Consider the following 26,634-nt stretch of genomic DNA (forward strand, 5'->3'; position numbering starts at 1 on the left):
CGTTGTCTTGTTAAAGTATCCAGCCCCGGTGCAACTTTAACTTTGTCACTGATTAATGAACGTTGTTCTCAGGAATCTGCTGATATTGACTGAAATCCATGTGACCCTCAACTTTAACAATATTCCCAGTACCTGCACTGACCATACAGCCCCACAGCATAAAGACACCACAACTAAATTTTAACTTATTCCAAAATGTCCAAATATGCTTTAGCATACCTTAAGGGACTCTCTTTGTGGCGTGTGCTCAGAAAAGGCTTCTTCTGCATTACTCTCCCATACAGCCTCAACTTGACCAAAGTGTCCTGTATAGTGGAACGATGCACAGTGACATGATCTGCAGCAAGATGATTATGTAGGTCTTTGGAGCTGGTCTGTGGGTTGACTATGAATGTTCTGACTGTCCTTTGACTCTGATTGTTTGAGTTTTTTTTGGTCTGCTTTAATTAGAACTGTGCCTGTTATCTTCCATTTCCTCACTATGTTCCTCACAGGGGAAACTGATTAGCTGAAATCTCTGAGATATTTATGATATATTTACCTGGAACTGCTGATCTGAACCACCAATGATTTATAAAGGAAAATCATAAAAATTACCAGGGGTGCCCAAACTTGTTCATACCACTGTATTGCTGTTGAAGTTCAATAAATACTTACTTTGACTCTAAAGCTGATTTAAGGTCTTCTTTTGCTAAAATCCACTTTTTCCACTTTGAGAAATACTATAGGTCTCTCTGAGTTGTATATGCATGTTGCACATTAAACTGTTTCTCAGCCTAAACTGTCTGCAGTAGCTAGTAAAAGAAAAGCCTCAGAAAAACGAGTTTATCAGAGAGATGTTAGGGTGTCGACTCCAACCAGTGACTTCATGGCCTTGTACACCTCGGCTCGGGACCACCCACGGGTGGAGCTTACAGCTTTTGTTTACAGAGCTAGTGAGTGTTATCTATCTTGTGTAACTATAGGTTTAAATCAGATTTCGGAATGATTCCGTGTTTTACTGAGACCTTAAATATACACTAGGGAAGCACGGTTTGATAAGGCAGCACAACTCGACAGAACACCGGTCAAAGCGGGCACCATTCGCCTTGTATTTTATGATATAGAGTGGACTTTACTGCCCTACAAAGCAAAAAGGCAGTAACTGCATTTTTTGGCGAAAATGAGTTATTGTGTTTTTTGTAACATTCAAAGCATTATTTGTCATGTAGCAAAATATCTCATCTCAAATGTGTGTCGTTTTGGAGAAAATTGGTGGGTGTTTGTACAGTAACTACAAAAACTACTAGTAAAGCAAAGCAAAAAGGCAGTAAACGCCATTACTGTATTCTTGCCTTGTAGCGTGACAGTTACTGTCATTCTTTGTTGTATCACTTCACGTAATAATTACGCTGTTGCCACAGCGATGTTACTGTTGCCATAGAGAACACCACGCGGGACTCTTTTGACGCTGCAATTTTACTCTGTGAAACTGCACTTTCTTGTTACGATGGCCCAATCCAGAGGGAAAAAGATGGTGGAGCTGGCATTAAAAAGAAAATATCCGGAGTATGGTAAGTAACAACAGCGAATGATTATGACTGATTAGAAACGTATCAGAAAAGTTCCTGTCAGCGCTATCAGCTGTTTTCTGTCAGGAGACGTTCCGTGCCCCCTCCCACTCTCCACCCCGCCCCTACAAACTAGTTTATCCTCCCTAACTTTATATTATATGTTCTGTATCTAAGAAAACGTCTTACTTTACAAAACACGCAAATTCACTCTAGGATCAGGTTCACGGCGAGCGCGGAGACCCGGTAAGTCGGTGTTAGTGACAGTGAGGCTCCGTGCTGGACCCGTGCTGAAGCTAGCTGGCTAACAAGCCTTCTGCGCCCGCAGCACGGTGTGCACAGCGGCACTGTCCCTCCGAGTGGCCGGGTCTCTGTGCTGTGCTCGGCTGGGCTCCTCACATATCACGGCTGAACTTTATATTTATATCTGAGTTTTCTCCCTCACCAGAAAGATCTGTGCTGGGAGGGGTTAAGAAGGGGGGGTTCTGTACACAGTTCTGTAACACTGACTGTAACCCCAATCTAACTTCTGCAACTCCAAGTCATGCACATTTTCTTCCATCCCATTTCAGACATGAAAAAAGAAAAAAATAGCCTTTTACCTTAAGTTATAATGGACCAAATCAAAATTATTACTGTATGTATTTCATCGTTTGCCCTTTAGTGTGCTCTTTCGCCCTCTTGTGACACAAAAAACAACATTTTTTAGACATATAATTTACACCTGATCACATATATCAGTCTACATATTCACAATGATTTGTGTATTACTTATATTATGTTTGGTTTCATCTAATTTAAAACGCATGTTTAAAGGATGCAAATGTATTTATTATTTATTACAGGTATTTATTTATTATTGTGTTGGCCTAATGAAAGCAATATTTTAGTCATAGGCCGAATTAATGTACAGAAGGTTCTTTTTAATAAAATGTTGTTCTTTCATTATCCCCTGTTTTTTGACAGTTGTATATGTAACTATTTATTAAATTAATATCAAATAAGCTTATTTACTCGTTTCTATCTATTTTTTTTTTTTTATTATCCTGAGTATTCACTTCATTAATCACTTTTGTGTATTAGGTTCTCAAGGTCCGGAGTCTGAGGTGACAGGGGGTTCCGTGAAAAAGTATGTTTGTGTAGGCTATGACATTTTAAATCAACTTGAAAAACAACTTTGACGATGAACTTGTATTTCAGTGCATCCAGGTTAAAACTAGTGTATATTATGTATTGCAGATAATTCAGATGTGTTTGAGATTAATGAACATAAATTAACTAAGAATACACACTAAGTACACTCCCATAATAGGGCCATATAAAAATATGAACGCTGCTCATTTGGCCCTTGATGCAGCTTGGAAATATTATATTTTTTTAGATGTGATAAACACCAGAAAAAAATCTGAGTGAACTATTAACACCTTAAATGGTTTAATTACATTAGCTGTGGCAACACTGTCTTGCAGGATACAAATGGTTCCAATCAGTACAACTCAAATACAACAAAACCCTAGCTATGACAAAAAAGGTTTTTGAAGAATATTAAGTTACTGCCTTCTTACTTGGTATGGAACTTTCGAAAGTAGGAGTAATACAAAGCAAAAATACAGTAACTGTAAAAAAGGGGTAAAATAAAAAATATATTAAAATTACTGATATCTGCAAAGAATAAGGTTATATGGAGTAACAATACTGCCTCATGTCCAATAATCTACCTACAACTACTTGGGCTGGACAACAAGATAACTTTAAGGTCATTTTTCTCAGTTTGGTGCTCTGTGCAGTTACTGCCTTTTTGCTTTGTAGGGCAGTTTAGGGCTTCGACGTGATGACACTGCCCAAGCCCAAGTCTCCAAGTCTAAGAGTTTATTAGCCGCCAGGGTTTCTAGGCCGCGGTAAGAGAGAGAGTGCTGCCGCGGTGGGTAGTCTGAGCTCTGCTCGTGTCGTTGATAATGTTCGGGGACCCATATTGGCACCCATATCTATTTCTTGGAAATAAATGTATTTGAACCGTTTATGTAATTTCACTGTAGTTTATAAAGTGGATCAAAGTATTTAGGTACCTTTAATTAGTAATCCATCACTTCCTGTTTCCCTGGGGTAAAATATGGCATTACACAGAGGCCTATTCAGCCATTCATTTAGCCAGAAAAAAAAAATCTATGTGGGGAGCACGGCAGATAACGGCGGAAGTTGGGGTCAAACTTGGTGGAAGATTTAATAAAGTGTTACTGATTCCAAATTAATGTTGCAGCCCAAGTTATATAAATATAGTGGATATTTTACGGGTGCTGTCCAATTTCTATCCCAGTTATTCATTGAATAAGTCAGTTAAAGTTTGTTGTACACCTGTAATCTAACAAACCCTTACTGTAAGCAGTTCAGAAAGAGCAAGAAGAAAAAAAAAATACCTGTCTTGATGGGCTGATCCATCCTTTAAGTTGTCAGGTAGAGCCATTGACTGTGCACTCTTGAAGGACACACAGCTGGATCCAGGTGAGACTGGTCTATTTGCAGTTACACTAAAATTAGAAAGAAAGGTGCGTAAGATTTCTCATAAAGTGCAGGTATAACAAGTCAATTAAGTAAATTTGTGGTATATGTTACATACAGTGAAGGAAATTAATTATTCAATCCCTTGCTGATTTTGTAAGTTTGCCCACTGACAAAGACATGAGCAGTTTATAATTTTAAAGGAAGTGTAATTTAGAGAGATAGATTATCAAAAACAAAAAACAGAAAATCACATTGTATACTTTATTTATTTATTAATTTATTTGCATTTTGCAGAGAGAAATAAGTATTTGATTCCTTTGGCAAACAAGACTTAATACTTGGTTGCAAAACACTTGTTGGCAAGTCCAGCAGTCAGATGTTTTTTGTAGTTGATGATGAGGTTTGCGCACAATTTTGCGCACAATTTTGGTCCACTCATCTTTGCAGATCATCAATTTTAGGGCTTTCAGGATTTTAGGGCACTTGGCAACTCTAAGCTTCAGTGAATTTAAGTTTGTTGTGTATGGAGAGGAATTAGTGCCAAATTGTAAAGCTAACAGTACAGTGGAAAAATGTAAAAGCAAACCTCAAGATGCATTGCTTTTCCACAATAACATGCAGAATACAAGCTTCAGCTCCCTCCATAAGTTTTCTATGGGATTAAGGTCTGGAGACTGGCTAGGCCACTCCATGACCTTAATGTGCTTCTTTTTGAGCCAGTCACAAAATTGGCTTTGCTCCCTCCGGGTGGGTAGATGGCGCTCTCTCCTCACATCACTACCGGGTGATGTCCACAGCACAGGGCGTCACTGCGTTTTCCTCCAAGCGCGCTGGCTGCTCATCAAAGCTGCATCAGTAGCAGTTCTAAAAGAAGCGGTGGCTTGCTTCACATGTATCGCAGCAAGCATGTGTTAGTCTTTACCCTCCTGGTGTGTTGGGGCATTACTAGTGATAGGGGGGGTCCTAAAGAGTGTGTTGGGTAATTGGTTGTGCTAAATTGGGGGAGAAAATGGGGGAAAATTTGAAGAAAAAAAAAATTTCAAGACTTTTTCATGCCTTCAAGCCAATTTTTCATGACCATACGATTTTTAAAATATCAGTAAAACATGGAAAATACAACCAAAAATAAACTAAAACTATAATCAAAATTGATTATAGTAGACATAAAATGAATATGACACACAATCTTTAATAATAAAATTTGTGTCAGATCCTGAGAGCTCCATAGTGTAGGGCTAAATTACTGAATTAACTCTGAGCTGACGTATTTTGTTAGCTTAAAATAGATTTTCTCCATCGATAAAAAGAAACAAAGATTTGTAGACCAAATTTCCATGACTTTTCCAAAACAGGAGTCTTTTATACATGTCATAATTTAAGACAGCTGTCTTTAATGCAGTTAACGAGTTGATTAGGTGCTCTAACTGGTCTGTAGGAGCCAGAACTCTTAAAGGTTGGTAGAGGATCAAATACTTTTTTCTCTCTGCAAAATGCAAATAAATTTATATAATTTGCACAGTGTGATTTTCTGGATTTTTGTTTTGTTTTTGATACTGTATCTCACTGTTAAAATTAACCTACACGCAAAATCATAGACTGTTTCTATTTATCTACCAAAATTTGACACCGTGGCCAGGGAAATTAAATGTTCATTAAATGCTAAGATAACAATAAACAAGGTGTCTAGAGCTATTAATGGGTTTTTAAATGGCAAAGCACCCGGGCCAGACAGCTTCAGCATTGTTTACAAAGTTTACAAAGATTTCTGAACAGATAAGTCCACTTCTGCTGAAAATGTTTCAGGACTCCAATAAAAATAAGAAACTACCGGAGACGCTTTATTTGGCAAATATATCTTTAATTTTTAAAAAGGATAAAGAGAAGGTGGATCCATCGTTGTATAGACCTATCTCCTTTCTGACTGGTAGACTTAAAGGACTCCTTCCGCTAAAATCCATTTTTCTTGTTGTTTGTGAAATACAGTAGGTCTCTCTGGGTTGTATATGCATGCTGCACATGAAACTGTTCCCGGGGTGGATTTTTACTTTCTGGACCTGGACTACCCACCTCTGTGGATTTCGCATTTTACAGAGTCTCTAAGACTAGGTCACTAGGTGGGAGGGTGGGTGTTTGTTGTATGTGAAGTTGTAAAATTGTAATAAAATATAATAAAAAAATAAATAAATAAATTTTCTTCAAATGTTTACATTTCTTACAGGAATTGTGAGATTTTAACAATTGGCACTGTCCCTCTACAGTTAGCGCTGGTTTATAAGCACAGTGCTCTGCATTGTCTTTAGTCTGATGGTGGGCAGCACAGCGCTATATACACTGGGGGCAAATACCAGAGATGGGCTGAGCCCAGAGGAAAATTTTATTGCTTAAATGTTGCTCTATGATGTCTCAGGAGACATATTTGTGATTCTCCCTTGTCTCATTTAGATATCAACTTTGTCACTGTTGTTTCTCCTAAAATTGCCTAGGAGAAATAAATTTAGACAAAAATGAGACATGAGATTTTCTGAAATCAGATTTTTGTGCTAAATTGTGTAATTCATGTTCTGCGTTGTTTAGGTATAGTCTATTTATTTTGGAAGCTTCTTCTTTTCATGGTCTGCTTTTATTTAAGCTTTTCTTTATTTAGTAAACTATTACTATTATTTTTTTTATTTCAAATCTGAGCACAATGTGAGACTGTATTGAGATCTGTAGTAAAACTCAGGAGGAGATGCATGTGAGATTATGGAAGTCTTTGTCTCAGGAGAAACATCTGAGCAGCAGGAGATTTAAAGTATAATCTCTTTTGGGTTTCCTTCTAATCTCATATCTGTCTAGGAGAAACAACAGAGACATTAAGGAAATCTCTTTTTTAAATTTTTCTTTCCTATGGGAGAGTTCACACTGCAGCAGCCTGGTGTTTAGATAGTTAATGCTAGCAAGCTCCGAGCTGCTTTTTCCGTGTAGAAATTTCACACATTTCTGTATATTTTCCAGTTCATGGGTCCTTACATCTCTGCATTATATTAGTCTGAATGAAGCCAGACAGCATTACATCAGCATGTTTCTCTCAGTGTGAGAATTTACAGTGAAAGTCCAACAGTTGCAGTAGGACCCACAGACAGCTAGCTAAAGCAAAGTGACGGGTTGGATTACCCAAACATTCTTACCGGCAGTTGATAAACGAAAACAATACATTTTTCAAAACTTTATGTATTTTTATTTTTTCCAAAACTTGCAAAATGTCTGGAAATTTCCATTTTCAAATTCCATGACTTTTCCAGGTTTTTCAGGACTGTATGAGCCCTGCATTATTCCCTGCCAGTGTTTTAAAATTTGTCATTATGTTACTTTGGAAGATGATGAATAGAATTATACCTCTGATTTATCAATGATGTCCCTAAGAGGATGGAATACACTTGATTGGTGTGTTCTCATACAGAGTTCCCCAATGGTGGAACAAACTTTCTTTCACTACCAGATCAGGAGCATCCCTCGCTATCTTTATGAAACTACTGAAGAGAGAGCTCTTCAAAGAGCACTTACTCTCTTAACACCTCTAACACACTAACTACTTCTAACCTCATTTCCTTCTTCGCCTTCTCTACTCCTCTATCCCATTATTTCCCTTTGACCTCTTTTAGGCCCTGTCTAAATATGTTTTTTTACTTTTAACTACTATTACTGTTTGTACTTCACTATTGTAAGTTGCTTTGGACAAAAGAATCTGCCAAATGTAATGTAATGCAATGTATAGCAGAATTGGCTGGCATACTATGAACATTGAAGAAGGCTTAAAATGTGTATCCTTTGTGTTTAGATATATAAATATAGTGGATATTATATGGGGGCTGTCCAATTTCTATCCCAGATTTTCCCTTGAAAATGTGAATTTAAAGTTTGTTGTATAGGGAGAAGAATAAGGGCCAATTTGTAAAGCAAACACTAAAGTGGAAAATGTAAATGTAGTCTTCAAAATGCATTGCTTTTCCACACAATCACGCAGAATAAGTGTCAAAATTAAATGAAAACCACTATTACATTACATTTCACAGCACCTGATCTCTTTATTGAGAAGTAATACACAAGAATTTACATTTTCAAAACCAAATGCTGAATAAAGACTGAATCATTTGTGTTTGGATAATATACATTGTATTTTTATACTGGTGCTGTCCAATTTTTATCAGAGGTATTCCCTTAACAAGTGAGTTAAAGTGTTTGTACACCTACAATCTAACAAATCTGACAGTAAACATATATTAGATGAGGAGTTCAAAAAGAGCAAGAAGAAATAAATAGATTACCTGTCTTGATGGGCTGATCCCATCATAGGTACCAGTTGGTCCATTGAATTTATACTCTTGAAGGACACACAGCTGGATCCAGGTGAGACTGGTCTCTCTGCAGTTCCACTACAATTAGAAAGAAAGGTTTGTAAGAATTCTCATAAAGTGAAGGTATTCCTATAAGTACATTTAAGTTTGTTGTACATGTTTCATAAATGTTTCGATCTATAGTAAATCAGATCACCTGTACACTAACAAATCCTGACTGTAAATATGTATCTGTTTTTAAGTTTCATAACTTTTCCATTTTTTTCATGACAATACAAACCCTGCATTATGCTTCGCCAGAAACTTGTCATTATGTTACTTTGGAGCATAATAAATAGAATTATACCTCTGAGGGGGTGGAATACACTTGCTTGGTATGTATAGCAGTATTGGCTGGCATACTATTAACACACTGAGGAAAGCTTAAAGACTCAATCATTGTGTGTATATAAAATATATAGTGGATATTATATGGGTGCTGTCCAATTTCTTTTCCAGGTATTCCCTTAACCAGTGAATTAAAGTATATGGAGAGGAACTAGTGCCAAATTGAAAAGCAGGCACTACAGTGGACAAATGTAAATGAAAAAAATAAACATTATTACATTACATTTCACTGCAATTGGTCTCTTTATTGAGAAGCAATACACAAAAAGTTACATTTTCAAAACCAAGCGCTGAATTTGTGTCAGAATCGCACACAAACCTCCTTAAAATGCAATCAGCTCAACTGCACTGCATTCGACTGTGTGGCTGTGTTGCGAATGTTCAAAAGCAAACCAAAATGCACAGGATTGCATTTCTTCTAGCAGCATTGCGGTATTCACACCAAAATGAAACGTATTCACTGTCCAAGCAGAACCCACTACTGAAACTGGGCACCTATAGCTGTACCAGAGAAAACATCTTCCGCAACAGGATATAAGAGGAAATACTCAAAACCTACTTCACTCTGCAAAGCAAGCAGACGTCTGCAACTGTGCCCACCATAATTTATAGAATTAAACACAGGCGTGGTTCTCATGCTTGGGGTGTTTTTACACAGGGCATTTTGCCGAACCTGGGTGTGCTTTTTTCAGGGCTTTGGTACGTTTGGTCCAGTGTGAACGCTGGTTTTGAGCTCAGGAGCGATCAGTCCAGAGTACCTTTCTCTGGTCGGTGGTCTGGGGTTCACTGGTGCAGACCGTGCTGGTGGGGAAGCTATCTGAGCTCGGGTCAGCGTGGGGATGAAGTGGTGTGGGTGTGTTTGGTCCATTTTTAATGTGACACTTGCGCTTTTTGAGTTTTACTCTGCCTGGTTTCTCATCCCCGTCCTAAGTTCAGTAGTGGGTTCTGACTGGAGAGTGATTACATTTCATTTTGGCAGGAACACCACGCTTCTCCTAGACGAAATAGAATCCTGTGCATTGTGATTAGCTTTTGAACATTTTTGTGCAATTCTGACACAGTGGTTAGTTTTGAAAATGTAAATTCTTGTGTATTGCCTTTCAATAACGAGATCAAGAGCTGTTAAATGTAACGTTAAAGTAGTTTTGCCTTTCATTTTGGGACATATTCTGCATGTTATTGTGTTTAAGCAATGCATCTTGTGGATTGCATTTACATTTTTCCACGGTAGAGTTTGCTTTTTAATTTGGTACAACTGTAATCTTTTCCTGTAATAAAACAAACCCTGATTGTAAACATGTTATCAGTTGAGAAGTTCAGGAAGAGAAAAATGAAATAAAAAAGATTACCTGTCTTGATAGACTGATCCATCCATGAAATTTATAGGGTCATCCATTGACTGTGCACTCCTGAAGGACACACAGCTGAATCCAGGTGAGATTGGTCTTCCTGCAGTTCCACTAAAACTAGATAGAAAGGTGTGCAAAAATGCTCATAGAGCGCAGAAATTCCTTTAACAAGTACATTTAACATGCAATATTCATCTCACTACATGTACTGTGATCCCCTTATCACCATTTGTGCAATATGTTTAACGTGCAATATTTTCTCACCTTTTTATCTACTGTTTATTTGATATTTATTCACTGTTACTCTTTGTGCATAATACAGGCCACACCCTACCATAATCATATCTCTATGCACTATATGTATATATATTTTTCCTTTACTATATATATGTTTTAAGTATCTTTATAAATTCCCTGTAATTGTTTTTGTATACACAGTTTATTTTTTTATATTTTTTCCCCTGGCCTGTTTCTCTGTCCTTTCCTCTGTACTGCTGTATCATTGTAAATTTCCTCCTTGTGGAATTAATAAAGGATTATCTTATCTTAACTTATCTTATTTAGATTTGTTGTATGCATTACAAAAATATCTACCTGTAGTAACCCAGAACACTTGTAAACTTGTAAACCCAGACAGTATACATACATTTGAGAAGGAATTCAGCATTTACAAGAGGAAAATCAATCATATCTAGCACTGAAAACATAAACTACTGTCACTGCAGTGGTGAAATTACTTACAATAAAGAATATTAAAAAAGGAAATAAAGACAATAGTGTGTTACTAAAATCTTTTCACATGTAAAATGCTGACTGATTAGGGTGGAAATATTGTGTAACACAATGCACATGTCCGAATATATTTATTATTAGGGCAGAAACCCCCCAAAAATGCCTGGGAACCTGAGATCTTTAAGTCTCCAAAACTACAGCTATCATAGTGCTCATGTGCAGGGTATCGAACCAGAGGTTGCTGGTAGCAATGATCTATGATCTACAGCAGGACCAAAAACTTTATCTGAAAAATCCTTATTCATATGGCATATATGTGTTTGACTACCAATAATTCTAGAGGTCAAGACTGACACTACAAGATCTTACTACAATACTTACTACTTACTACAAAGTTATTACAAAATATTAGTTTTATTTTTTGGTGTTCAACTTATTTTTAATACTAAACATTCAGCAGTGTCTTGTTTCACAGACACTGATTTAGACCAATGTAGACGTAACAATATTTCACTATTTCCCCACCCCTAACTTACCATCAGTGTGCAGTCTTGTCGACCAAGTTTAGATTAATATTAATCTAATATTAATTAATATTATAGTTTAGTAATATTTAATGTCTTTCCTGAAGTATTTTTTACTGCTGACAGTTCGGTGCGTGTGTGGATTTTACTCAAAATTCTGCATTCAGTTGCCAACTCATTTTTTTTGCGTAAATGTTACACAATTAACTTATAATATTTATTAACCACTTGAAATGTTTTAACAGTATATTACAGTACCTTTCGTCCGATCTGTATTCACATTTTCAAAACTCCAAATAGACTTAACACAGAAACTGTCTGTTACGGACCATACTATTGACGCAAATCATGTTACTATCACACAATATGCATTCAATTAGCATGTTTTTGACAAGAATATTGCTCGCTAAAACAATTCTGGATCTTTCTTATTTTATTTACAAATGCTTGCCTAAAGCATAGCAAAATTAAATACCTAATGTTCCAAACCTTAAATGCAGTTTAAAACAACTACTTCTGTAACAATAGCAGGTGTGAAATTATTGCAATGCAATTTAGAATGTACAGATTAACTATATTAAATAAAAGGCTATAAACCACAACTTGATCTGGTCTTAGCATGAGACATAATCAGGTGCTGTCAGTGACATGGACTCTGGATGTTAGTGCTAGAGTAGCTCCTTCTGTGGATGACACTCACTGACTTTTAGGGGCACCCATAATGCTTACCTTTGAATCTCATTTTGTTCTCCTTGAAGATTTACTTCACAGGTCTTTATTTTCTCACTCTTCTCTTCCATTATTTCAGGAAGGTACATAATTTTCAGTGACATCAAACATCAGAACTATCAGGACTGGTGACACTATTCAGTCACATCTAGAGAAACAATCACAGGAAAAAATCTGTTTATTCAATATTATTGTTAATTTCCCACTGTAAACTACTTAAGCAGGTGCATGTGCTACTGGTTATAGACACAGAATGCAATTCACCAAATACAACTTTAATATTAATTAAAACGTTACTGGAACAACTACACACTAAACCAGTAGCATAAATAAATGGATAAATGAACTTAACCAGAGATCATTTTAATACTTTGTTGACAATCCTTTGCAGGCGATAACTGCCTGAAGTCTGGAACACCTTAGCAACTACTTAGCAATACCATAGCAACCACCATAGATACCATAGCAACACCTTAGTAACCACCTAGCAACTGCTTAGCAAAACCTTAACAAACACTTAGCAACCTCTTAGCAACACCATAACAACCAGCCACGAATCAGCACTGCAATCTAGTTTTCGGTGCAGTCCTACTCCACAATACATCAAATGAGGGTAAACTAAAGTAAAAGTAAAATGTAAGCTGTGGCCTTGTTGATTATTTGTTGGTTCATTTGTTGGACCTCATAAGAGCCCCACACCTTGGGCGATCATACGGTAGCATAATCCCATATCCAGTATTGGGTTTGTACTGAACTTGGCTTTCACAGATTGGTCACATGTTGCACACTCATTCTTTGCAAGCAATGATTAGTATGCAGGGCTGTTTCTTTTTTTTATATATATTATTTATTTATTTGGGCTCATGACCACTGCAAACTACACATCGATAATATACAATAATTGGTATTGCATTGGTAATATTAATATTTCTTCAGTGAGTCCATATTGGGGCCATATAGAGCAGAAAAGAAGTAGGAGGGAAAAGTTTGGTCTGTGCATAAATAATCAACAGATTAAACAACAGCAGTAGACTAGACCGCGCCACCTGCACTTAAGAGAATGCTCGATTGTGCTTATTAACCGAAAACAGGTGTGTGCATCTTAACCGTGTTTAATTTTGGAGTAACTGGATACCAAAAATGTTCATTCAGTTTGTATAAAAGATATTTTGGAGTGCTACAAAACCAAAAAATATAATTGTTATCAAATCAGACCATGAAATCCTTAAAGAAGACATTCCATACTATTAATATCATGCATATCAAGTGATATTACTGTATCATTTTGGTGTAATTGGATACCAAAAAATGTCTATTCGGTTGTCCACAAACAAATTGCGGAGTTCTATAAAATCAGCCAATCAAATTGTTATCCAATGCCACCAGGACAGTTTTGAAATATACATTCCATATTAGCAATGGCATAAGTAACAAATGATATTACTGTATCATTTTGGAGTAATTGGATACCAAACTTGGGAAAAACAGATTTCGGTGTCCTATAAAACCAGCAAATTAAATTGTTATCCAACTTCAAGAAAACATTGAAGAGCACCTTCCATACTATTAATGGCATGAGTAACAAGTGATATTACTGTATCTGTTTGAGGAGCGAGATTCAAACAGATTTGAGGTGGTAGATTTAAAGCGGTAGATCATGGACTATGATCCCCGTTAAAGAATCAAGGCACTTGGACAGAGAGATCCCTTTAATCTTCTTTAATAAAGGTTGGTGGTCATTTTACAACGTATGTATGTGTGTGTATGTGTGTGTGCGTAATATAATAATAAGAATATATTTCCATTTAACACAAACTGCAATAATAATCAAGCTATCCATCACTAAGAAGGTAGAAATCACTTACATTTCCTCAAGAACGCACACGATATGAGAAACACACAGAAAGAGTCCCAGCAGCTTCAGTCTATTTACTTGCTGGTCTGCAGATTGTCAGTGTGACTGTCCTAGGCATGTCCTGAGCATGTCCTGACTGTAGTATTTTGGAGTGCTATAAAATATAAAAAATATATAATTGTTACCAAATCACACCATGAAATCCTTGAAGAAGACATTCCATACTATTATGCATTCCTGCATAAAAAACAAATTTTGGAATCCTAAAAAAACAGCATACCAAAGAGTTATCAAATCACACCATAACATCCATTCCATGATATTATTAATATAAGGATGAAGACATATTACTGTGTCATTTGGAAATAATGGGAGACCAAACTTGGGATAATTGTCTATTCGTTTTTGCATAAATCATATTTGGAGTCCTATAAACCCAAGATATCAAAGAGTTATCAAATAGGACCATTACATTTTCCATCACTATCACAAATGAAATTATTGTTGTAAATATCAAGAAATATTAGTGTATTATTTAGGAGACTCCTGAGGCGTTCCCAGGCCAGCCTAGAAACATAGTACCTCCAGCGTGTCCTGAGTCTTCCCCTGGTCCTCCCACCGGTGTCCACCAGCATGTTCGAGTATTATGTCAATAAAAAAAACAGTAACGCTTGGTTAAACTAGTCCCTGCGCTATTTGTGCTGTATCTCACCGTGTCCTTCGAAAAAATCCAAGTTTGGCTGTGTCCAGAAACTTCTGCTACTCCTCCTCTTCTATCCCGTTAGAAGATGGAGGAATCGAGGAGAGGAGTAGGAGGGTGAGGAATGGAGAGGAGGTGGAGTAATGGGGAAATATGTTGACTACTAATGAACTGAGCCAATCACAACGCTCACTTTCAGCTTCCCTAACACTGCCCAGCCAATCACAACTGCTGGAAACATTCAGCTAATACAGCTCTGGAAAAAATGAGTCCAGTAACAAAACACCACTCGGGTTCTGATCGGAAGGGCCATTTCTCCCAACCACATCCCTCCAGTCTCACTGTTATTGCCCACGTGAGCATTGAAGTCTCCAACACCCCCTCCAAGTACTCCAAAAAGGGTGGGTAGCTTGAACTGCTGTTCAGTGCATAAGCACAAACAACAGTAAAGACCCGTCCTCCCACCCATAGGCGGAGGGAGGATACCCTCTCTTTCACAGGGGAAAACCCCAACGTACAGGCCCCGAGATGGGGGGCAACAAGTATGCCAACCCCATCTAGTCTGCGCCTCTTACCAGGGGCAACTCCAGAGTGGAAGACTGTCCAACCCCTCTCAAGGAGACTGGTTCCAGAGCCAGAGCCGTGCGTCAAGGTGAGCCCGACTATTTCTAGCTGGAACCTCTCTACCTCGCACACCAATTCAGGGTCCTTCCCCTCTAGAGATGTGACATTCCACATCCCAGGAGCCAGCATCTGCAGCCAACACTTTTCCTTAATAATACAGTACTATCACTTGATACTTATCATTAATAGTATAGAACGTGCACTTCAAAGATTTTATGGTGGCATTTGATAACTCTTTGATTTTTTGGTTCCAAAAATTGGGTTCCAAAAACGGGTTCATGCAAAACCAGAGACATTTTTCTTACGTTTGGTATTACTCTAAAATGATAAAGTAATAAGGAGTTCTTCAAGGTTTTCTTGGAGTCATTGGATAACAATTTGGTTCACTGTTTTGTTTAGGACTCCAAAATTTGGTTTATGCACAACCAAAATATAGACATTTTTTCTACGCTTGGTATCCAATAACTCCAAAATGATATAGTAGCATCACTTGATATGTATGTAATTAATAGGATGGACAATGTTGTTTAAGGTTTTCTTGGTGTCACTGGATAACAATTTGATTTACTGGTTTTATAGCACTTCAGTATCTGGTTTGTGCACAAACGAATAGACATTTTTTTCTAAGTTTGGCATCCAATTACTCCAAAATGATACAGTGATATCACTTGTTACTCAAGCCATTCATAGTATGGAATGTGGCCTTTAAAGTTTTCTTGGTGACATTGGATAACAGTTAGATTTTTTTGGTTTTATAGGACTCCCAATCTTGGTTTATGCACAACCGAATAGACAGTGTGGTATCCAAGTTAGCCCTCCAAAATATATTTTATACAAAATCGAGTGGACATTTTTGGTATCTAATTACTTCAAAATAATAAGAGTACTATCACTTGAATTGTGATGCCTGAAAATGAGATCTTTAAAAATATTGTGACATGATAACCATTTCATTTACTTATTTAATAGCACTCCAAACATTTCCAAAATGTTACACTGTTCTACAGATGTATATGAGTAAGACCTGGTAAAATTTTGTTTATTTAGCTGTAAAACCTGTTTCAGTTGCATTTTTTCTTCTGCACAAAAAACGCGAGCCTCTGCTTCTCCGGTTGCGCTGTGAACGCGGCTACCGTAAAACACGGTTTAGACGCACACCCCAGTTTTCGAGGTAGCTAGTGTATGCCTACGAACTTTCTCTTAGCAGACGCGAGCTTTGTTAATTAAAAGTCACAAGAAGTCACAAGTAAGTTAACATCTAAACCAGAACCTCTAGGTACCCGAATAAACACTGTCCTGTGCTGTACAGGCAGTGTGTGTGCGCGTCCGTGTGTTAATAATTAGCCACAGAGCATAAAAAGCTCATTTTATTACCTTATAATAAATTATAGTCTAACGGACATTCACGAACATGATATCAACAACAAAAACAGTAAGTTAACGCTTGGTTAAACTAGTCCCCGCGCTATTTGTGCTGAATCTCACCGTGTCCTTTGAAAAATTCCAAGTTTGGGTGCGTCCAGAAACTTCTGCTACTCCTCTTCTCCTGTGCCGTTAGAAGATAGAGGAGGAATCGAGGGGAGTAGTAGGAGGAGTAATGGGGGAAATGGGACTGCTGATCCCTTTTAGATATGATGTTGACTACTGATAAACTGAGCCAATCACAATGCTCGTTTTCAGCTCCCTTAACACTGCCCAGCCAATCACAGCTGCGGCAAAAAAGTCAGCAAATACAGCTCTGGAAAAAAAATAAGAGACCAAATCAGTTTCTTCATCAGTTTTGCTGATAAACTACAGACAACATTCCTTCCAAATTCCAAATATTGTCATTTAGAGCATTTTTTTTAGGAGAAAATGAGAAATGGCTGAAATAACAAAAAAGATGCAGAGCTTTCAGACCTCAAATAATGCAAAGAAAACAAATTCATATTAACAATAACTTTAGACATTTATAAATAGTTCAGAAATCAATATTTGGTGGAGTAACCCTGGTTTTCATGCATCTTGGCATGTTCTCCTCCTCCAGCAGTCTTGCACACTGCTTTTGGATAACATACAATGTGATAATAAAAATATATTTTACAGGTCATTATTCACTCTGAATAAAACTCTGACTCACTGTATAAAAGTGAACTTCCACTACTCTCACATGCTCTCTGTGGGTGATGAGTAGACACTGTGGTTTCTAATCTGAAAAAAAATATATATAAAAACATAATTATGCAGAAAACATTTGTTTGATGTTTGGAATTATATATATTTTTTCATATCACTGAATCATCAAACAAAATAATTTTTAAATCATGACTGTTTCACCCAATGACCAATTATTTGAAAAAAGAAGCAAGAAGCTTTTTTAAAACTTGCTTTGAGAAATAAGTTATTGATGTTTTACCCTGCCTAAAAAATCCTGCTCAAGACTAGCTGATCATCCAGAAAAAAAACTTACCCTATAGTGGTCCAGAGCTAGACTATCAGTACAGGGTATGTTTTTTGTAGATAACCAGCTGGTATTTTTTTGCAGGGTAATACATCAAAAATGCATTTGTCAAAGCACATTTTAAAGCTAAAATACTTTGAACACTACACTGCTTAACCCTTTCTACACTCCAAGTCAACCACACTTCTGAGAAATCAACCTGTCCAGTAAGGAAGCAGCACTGATATAAAAAATAATACATTTCAAGTAAAAATGAGAGGCAATTAGCAAGACAACCCCTATAAAGGAGTGGTTCTGCAGGTTGGGACCACAGACCTATTCTCTGTTCTTATTCTTTCTGGATGATGGTTTGGTCACTTTTGGAGCAGATTCCAGGAGACAGGCCAGTACACCAGAGACATGGAGGGGGCCATAGGAGGGCAACAACTCAGCAGCAGGACTGCTACCTCTTTTGTGCAAGGAGAAACAGGAGGGGCAGTGCAAGAGCCCTGCAAAATGACCCCCAGCAGGCCACTATTATCCATGTTTCTGCTCAAAATGTCAGAAGCAGCAGACTCCATGAGGGTGGTATGAAGGCCCGACATCCTAAAGTGTGGCTTGTGCTTACAGCCCAACACCATGCAGGGCGATTGGCATTTGCCAGAGAACACCAAGATTGGCAGATTCACCACTGTTGCCCTGTGCTCTTTATGGTTGAGAGCAGGTTCACTTTGAGCACATGTGACAGACATGACAGAGTCTGGAGACGCAGTGGAGAACGTTCTGCTGCTGCAACATCCTCCAGCATGACCGGTTTGGCAGTGGGTCAGTAATGCTGTGGGGAGGCATTTCTTTGGAGGACCGCACAGACCTCTATGTGCTCGCCAGAGGAACGCTGACTGCCATTAGGTACCGAGATGAGATCCTCAGACCCACTGTGAGACTATATGCAGGTGCAGTGGGCCCTGAGTTCTTCTGATGCAGGACAATGCTAGGCCTCATGTAGCTGAAGTGTATCAGCAGTTGCTGCATGATGAAGACGTTGATGCTATGGACTGACCTGCCTGTTCCCCAGACCTGAATCCAATTCAGCACATCTGGATCATCATCCATCAACACCACGCTGCACTACAGACTGTCCAGGAGTTGATTGATGCTTTAATCCAGCTCAGCAGTTTCTTTAGGAGAACATCCACCGCCTCTTCAGGAGCATGTCCAGGTGTTGTTGAGAGATCATACAGGCGCATGGATTTTGAGCCTGTCATTTGATTTTGAGTATGATTTCAAATCCAGACCTCCATGGGATGATAATTTTGATTTACAATGATCATTTTTATGGTTTGTTCTCAACGCATTCCACTATGTAATAAAAAAGATTTTCAACTGGAATATTTCATTGAGATCAAGGATGTGTTATTTTAGTGTTCCCTATATTTTTTGAGCAGTGTATATCATATAGCAGATGAACACAGTGATATTTGAGAAGTGAAATTAAGAATTTATAGAATTTGCAGAAAGTGTGCAATAATTCTTTAAACACAAGGCAGGTGCATAAATTTGGGCACCCCACTGGAAACGTACCAATGTCTCACTTGAGATCGAACACGGGGAAGATTGCTGTAAATATGCAAATGAGGAGGAAAAAAAATGACCTGTCTTGAGGAATTGATCCATTTTTGAAGTTGTCTCCTATTGACTGTGCACTCTTGAAGGACACACAGCTGGATCCAGGTGAGATTGGTCTTTCTGCATTCCCACTCAAATTAGAAACAAAGGTTTGTAAAAATTCTCATAAAGTGCAGGTATTCCTACTACAAGTACATTTAAATTAGTTGTTCGTGTCACAGAAATGTCTCTTCGCATAGTAACCCAGATCACCTGCACTCTAACAAATTCTGACTGTAAATATGTATCAGTTGAGGAGTTGGGGATGAACAAGAAGAAAGATCACCTGTCTTTAGGGATATAAACTAACTACTTACATAAACATATAATGTCAGAGCAGACAGGAGAACAGAACAGTGCACCTGATTAAAAGTCTGTTTATCATATGAGTTGATAATTATTGCGACAGTCTTAATACATACCATAATATTACTACTACTTACTGTTTACTTCCACGTACAGACCATACTGTAAATATCTCACTGGAAACAAAGTTGAGATCTAACAAATCCTCATGGGGAAGATTGCTGTAAATATACATCTGAGGAGGAGTTCAGGATGAGCAGGAAAAAAGATTACCTGTCTTCAGGAACTGATCCATTTTTAAAGTTGTGAGGTTCTCCCATTGACTGTGCACTCTTGAAGGACACACTTGAAGGACATCTGCACTTAGAAAACGCTCGGTCGCGCTATCTACACCGAAAACTGCAGTGCGCGTCTAATCCGTGTTTTACGGTAGCAGCGTGCCCAGCGCACCCGGAGGAGCAGAGACTCGCGCTTCTCCTGCAGAGACTAAAAATGGAACAGAAACTAGTTTTACACCTAAATAAACATGATTTAACGAGGTCTAATCCACACATATACATCAGAAAGACCACTTCTTATCTGTAGAACAGTGTAACGTGTTACTATTAATGTCATGCATGTCTACTGGTATGACTGTATCATTTTGGAGTAATTGGATATAGGAAAAATGTATATTCGGTTGTGCATAAACCAGATTTCAGGGTTCTATGAAACCAGCAAATCAAATTGTTATCCAATAAATCCAACACAGTCTTGAAGAACACATTCCATACTATCAATGACATGAGTAACAAGTGATGTTACTGTATCAGTTTGAATTAATTGGATACCAAGCTTAGGAAAAATGTCTATTCGACTGTGCAAAAACCTGATTTCGGAGTCCTGTAAAACCAGCAAATTAAATTGTTATCAAATGCTACCTAGACAGTCTTGAAGAACACATTCCATACTATTAATCACATGAGTAACAAATTATATTACTGTATCATTTTGGATTAATTGGATACCAAACGTAGAAAAAATGTCTATTCGGTTGTGCATAAACAAGATTTTGGAGTCCTATAAAAACCAGCAAATCAAATTGTTAACCAATGCCACCCAGACAGCCTTAAATAACACATTCCTTACTATTAATGACATGAGTAACAAGTGATATTACTGTATCATTTTGGATTAATTGTATACCAAACTTAGAAAAAATGTCTATTCGGTTGCGCATAAACCAGATTTCAGAGTCCTATAAAACCAGCAAGTCAAATTGTTATCCAATGCCACTAATAAGGTCTTGAAAAATACATGATATACTATTATTGACACAAGTATCAAGTGATATTACTACTACTACTACTAATAATAATAATAATAATAATAATAATAATAATAATAATACATTTTATTTGTAATGCACTTTACATTTCAATGAACTCTCAAAGTACTACAGCGTAAGTAAATTCAAAACAAACATTTAGAAACAAGTGGAAAGAAACAACAAAAATTACACACATCAGAGATATAAATAAAAATGTCCTAGTAGGCCTTTTTGAATAAGAAAGTTTTTAGTTTTATTTTAAAACACTCCACGCTCTGTGGCGCCCTCAGGGAGTCTGGGAGAGCATTCCACCGGTCTCCCATAGTGCGGAGATTGGTCCGGGGCTGTTGAAGGCAGTGGGTGTTTGTTGAACGGAGATGTCTTGCAGTATTGTGCGGGATAAGGAGCTCTTTGAGGTAGGGTGAATTCGGTAGTGGATAGGTAGCCAGTGTAGAGTTTGTAAAACGGGTGTAATGTGGTCATATTTGCGTCTCCTCATCAGGATCCTGGCAGCACAGTTCTGGATCTGCTGAAGCTTCTGCAGGCTCCTGTCAGAGATCCCAGCAAGGAGGGCATTGCAATAGTCCAGCCTGGAGGAGACAAAGGAATGGACCAGTTTTTCAGCGTCCAGTTGGGAGAGGGAGGGACGGAGTTTTGCTATGTTTTTGAGATGGAGGAAGGAGATTTTGGAGAGGTGACGTGATCGTTAAATGATAAATGTGGGTCAAATTTGACACCTAGATTTGTGACAGACGAAGAGAGGGGAATGCTGTGGCCAGAGACAGAGATATTACTGATGAGAGCTGCCTGGGTCTGATGTGGGGTACCTATGAGGATGGCTTCTGTTTTGCCACTGTTTAACTGAAGGAGGTTCTTTGACATCCATGCCTTAATCTCCTCCAGGCATGCAGTGAGAGCTGGTGGTGTGGCTGGGGTGGCGACGGGATCTGTTTTGAGATACAACTGGTTGTCGTCCGCATAGGAGTGAAATGATAGTCCATGTTTCCTGATAATGTGGCCCAAAGGGAGCATGTAGACTGTAAACAGTGCTGGTCCAAGCATTGACCCTTGAGGGACCCCATAGGTGACAGTGTGGGCAGTTGACCTTGCTTCCCCCAGGGCCACATACTCAGCTCTGTCTGTGAGGTATGACTGGAACCATTGGAGGATGGTCCCAGAGAGACCAACTATAGTGTGGAGTCGATGCAGCAAGATGTTGTGGTCCACAGTATCAAAAGCAGCAGAGAGATCCAGGAGTATGAGGAGTGACGGGGAGCCCTGGTCAGCGGCCATCAGCAGGTCATTGGTAACTCTGACCAGTGCTGTCTCTGTGCTGTGTGCAGAGCGGAAACCAGATTGAACAGTCTCATACAGGTTGTGTGTATAAAAGTGATGATGAAGCTGGGCTGCAACAACTTTTTCCAGAACCTTGGAGAGAAATGGCAGGTTGGAGATGGGTCTGTAGTTTCTCAGGTCTTCAGGATCTAGTGAGGGTTTTTTCAGGTGTGGACGAATGAGAGCAGTTTTTAGGACTGAGGGGACTTGGCCAGTTTGCAGTGAATTATTTATTATTGCAGTGATGATGATATTACTGTATCATTTTGAAGTAATTGGATACTAAACTTAGGAAAAATGTCTATTTGCTTTTGCATAAACCAGATTTCAGAGTCCTATAAAAACCAGCAAATCAAATTGTTTTCCAATGCCACCAAGACAGCCTTAAATAACACATTCCTTACTATTAATGACATGAGTAACAAGTGATATTACTTTATCATTTTGGATTAATTGGATACCAAACTTAGAAAAAATGTCTAATCAGTTGTGCATAAACCAGATTTTGGAGTCCTATAAAACCAGCAAATCAAATTGTTATCCAATGCCACCAAGACAGCCTTAAAGAACCCATTCCTTATTGTTAATGACATGAGTAACAAATGATATTACTGTATCATTTTGGATTAATTGGATACCAAACTGTCTAAAAAAAATGTCTATTCGATTGTGCATAAACCAGATTTTAAGGTCCCATAAAACCAGCAAATCAAATTGTTATCAAATTAAGCCAAGACAGTCTTGAAGAACCCATTCCTTATTGTTAATGACATGAGTAACAAGTGATATTACTGTATCATTTTGAAGTAATTAAATACCAAACGTAGGAAAAATGTCTATTCGGTTGTGCATAAACCAGATTTCGGGGTCCTATAAAACTAGTATGGAATGTGTTTATCAAGAAGGACTTGGTTCCATTGGATAACAATTTGATTTGGTTTTATAGGACTCCAAAATCTAGTTTATGCACTGAACAGGCATTTTTTTCTAAAATTACTCCAAAATGACACAGTAATATCACTTGTTACTAATGTTCTTGGTAGTGTGGAATATTTTCTTCAAGACTTGTTTTGGTTTTATTGGATTACAATTTGATTTGCTGGTTTTAAAGGACTCTGAAATTTGCTTTATGCACAACCGCATAGACATTTTTCCTACGTTTGGTGTCTATTCGGTTGTGCATAAACCAGATTTCGGGGTCCTATAAAACTAGCATATTAAATTATTATCCAATGACTCAAAGAAAACCTAGAAGAACTCCAAAATGTGTTTTATGCACAACCAAACCAACATTTCTTCTAAGTTTGGTATCCAATTACTCCATAATGATACAGTAATATCACTTGTTACTCATGTAATTAATAGTATGGAATGTGTTCTTCAAGACTGTCTCGGTGTTATTGGATAACAGTTTGATTTGCTGGTTTTATAGGACTCCAAAATGTGGTTTATGCACAACTGAATAGACATTTTTTCTACGTTTGGTATCCAATTAATCCAAAATGATACAGTAATATCACTTGTTACTCACGTCATTAATACATTAATCCAACTCATTCTTCAAGACTGTGTTGGATTTATTGGATAACAATTTGATTTGCTGGTTTTATAGGACTCCGAAATCTTGTTTATGCACAAGCGAATAGACATTTTTCCTAAGTTTGGTATCCAATTACTCCAAAATGATACAGTAATATTCTTTGTTACTCATGTAATTAAGAGTATGGAATGTGTTCTTTAAGGCTGTCTCGGTGTCATTAGATAACAATTTGATTTGCTGGTTTTATAGGACTCTGAAATATGGTTCATGCACAACCGAATATAAAGTTTTCCTAAGTTTGGTATTCAATTACTCCAAAATGATACAGTCATATCAGTAGACATGCATGACATTAATAATAACATGTTACACTGTTCTAAGCAGTGGTCTTTCTTGTCTATATATTTGTGGATTAGACCTCGTTAAATCATGTTTATTTAGGTGTAAAACTAGTTTCTGTTCCATTTTAAGTCTCTGCAGGAGAAGCGCCAGTCTCTGCTCCATGGAACGCCAAAAGGCCCAAAAACCCTGTGTGGGTTTTACGCCGTAATATACGCCGTATGATTTCAAGACGCCGTAATATACGCCGTATGATTTCAAGACGCTGTAATATACGGCGTATGATTTCACGACGGCGTTAAAAACGGTGCTAAAAGCACAGCAAACGCCGTTTCCCACGGCGTTTTTCGACCCTTTTGGCGCACCGTACAGAGCGCCGTCTCAGTGCAATAAGTTTAGTGTCTCACTTGACGCCATAAAAAGCGGCGTTTAATAATAAGATGATGAGCTCCACCTTCCAGTTTTGAAAGCCAATACATTTAAACTCTGATCAGCCAATGCTCTTACAGAGAGACTCAGTCTAAAGCAATTCACTGCAGATCGGAGCTCCTGAGCTCTTCAGACACAGTTTTTTAGACACAATTAATAATATACCATCTACAGACATTCCCGCATGCCTTTTATTAGTCTAATATTTATGCTGTATCAATGTAAAAATAAACTCTAGGTTTAGGTGAAAGCAAAATGCTGTGCAGCTCCCCACTTTTTTTATCCAGACGGAAATCACATCACCTTGTCAGTATATCACACATGAAGAACCCTATTGTTGCAAAAACATCAGGGTTTCAATAAATGAATTTATTAATTTATTAAATTAGTTACAAATTATATTAGGAAGCTGATTCTTCTTATTTTTATTCTTATTATAATATTATAATTATACAGTATAATTATAATATACTATATATATTATATTTTATAAAATTATATATTATAATTATATAATATTATTGTTATTATTATTATTATTATTATTATTATTATTATAAGATGTAAATTATTCTTAATTTACTATGAATATTATTGTTTTGTTGTTGTTTAAGCATAATATTATTAATATTAGTTTTTATGCTTCAGCAGATCCGGTAATTTTTCTATTTCCATAAGGAAACAAGTAATGTCATTTACAGACATAGACTTACAAGTTACATATTTATTATATTTATATTTATTATTATATTATATTTACTTCAGTCGCTTAGAAACCTCCATTAAATTATTAATCTGGCTCTTTACTTTGGAAATTCTATTCAATATCCAAACTCATTGGCAAGCCCCACGCACATTATGAGTGTCAACTTATCTCATCATATTCTATTATTATGTAACATCAATTAGCTGATACACATACAGGCAGTACAATACACTGTATTTATTATAAACACACAAACCGACCAACAGCACCTTGTCACTTATTTGCCCTAAAAAAAGGCCTTCAAATCTTACTGTAAATCCTGTTGTGTGCTTTTTGCAATTTTCATATTTTCATAATTTTGTCTCTGGTGGTCTTAAAAATCATTTATTTGCACAAACCGGGGCAGAGCAGCCTGGCATTGATTATATATATATATATATATATTATATATATTAATATATTATTATAATATATTAATATTATATATATTACTTATTAATTCTATTTTCTTACTTTCTATTTTCTTTTAAATTGTAAATGCTCGGCTACACTGGAAATGATGTATTCCCGAGAGAAAAAAAAAGGTTTATTGATTGAATGATTGAATGATTGGTAAGTTGAGCTATCCAGTGATCAAGAGTGTTCTTCGTGGAGTATAAATTTAGCCGCCATCCTTCTCTCTACCACCACCTCCGTGTCTGTTCCTTGAATATTCAGCTGTCGGGGTGTTTTTTTTAAGTGTTTTTTAGTTTATCACTGTATATCTTATAAACATTTACGTTTCCTTACATTTTATGATTACTAACACTCCTGTTATTTAGATCCTTCAAATAATATAAATACTGATACAGTACCTGGCCAAATATTTAAGAGCTAATAAACCAAGAAACTCTTGAAATATAGCAAAATGACCCTATTAGCTACTATTTACCAAACGTAGCCTAAAAAGAAACACACTATTAATTAATGAAATTCATGCACAAGGGGCGTCCCTACTACTATTAATTTTATTTAAAATACATTGAACAGCATAAATATTAGACTAATAAAAGGCATGAGCACCAGCGGGAATGTCTGAAGAAGGTATATTGTAAATTTGTAATTAAAAAACTGAAGAGCTCAGGAGCTTGGACCTGCAGTGAATTGCTTTAGACTGAGTCTCTCTGTAAGAGCATTGGCTGAACAGAGTTTAAATGTATTGGCTTTCAAAACTGGAAGGTGGAGCTCATTATCTTATTATTAAACGCCGCTTTTTACGCCACTTATTACGGCGTCAAGAGAGACACTAAAACGCCGCTTTTTA

At 37.2% G+C, this 26,634-nt stretch overlaps 1 protein-coding gene across 7 annotated transcripts in view; it reads right to left on the bottom strand.

Moving 5' to 3' along the window:
• LOC103035935 (NLR family CARD domain-containing protein 3) overlaps positions 1 to 17,018 on the bottom strand; it is a 48,466-nt gene extending 31,448 nt beyond the window's left edge. The window contains exons 1-6 of one of the 7 annotated variants that reach the window (XM_049466413.1): positions 16,769 to 17,018; positions 13,970 to 14,113; positions 12,105 to 12,252; positions 10,120 to 10,236; positions 8,354 to 8,461; positions 3,965 to 4,075 (exon numbers count right to left, since the gene is read on the bottom strand). In XM_049466413.1, coding sequence (XP_049322370.1) covers positions 3,965 to 4,075; positions 8,354 to 8,461; positions 10,120 to 10,236; positions 12,105 to 12,208 — 440 coding nt within the window. In that variant the 5' untranslated portion in view covers positions 12,209 to 12,252; positions 13,970 to 14,113; positions 16,769 to 17,018. Of the gene's footprint in view, positions 1 to 3,964; positions 4,076 to 8,353; positions 8,462 to 10,119; positions 10,237 to 12,104; positions 12,253 to 13,969; positions 14,114 to 14,671; positions 14,923 to 16,768 lie in introns of those variants that run through there. The other 6 variants (XM_049466412.1, XM_049466418.1, XM_049466419.1 and 3 more) reach the window with 6 other exon arrangements.
• Between the last annotated feature and the right edge of the window lie 9,616 nt (positions 17,019 to 26,634).

This window comes from Astyanax mexicanus, chromosome 17 (assembly GCF_023375975.1).
Source record: "Astyanax mexicanus isolate ESR-SI-001 chromosome 17, AstMex3_surface, whole genome shotgun sequence".
Taxonomy (NCBI): domain Eukaryota; kingdom Metazoa; phylum Chordata; class Actinopteri; order Characiformes; family Acestrorhamphidae; genus Astyanax; species Astyanax mexicanus.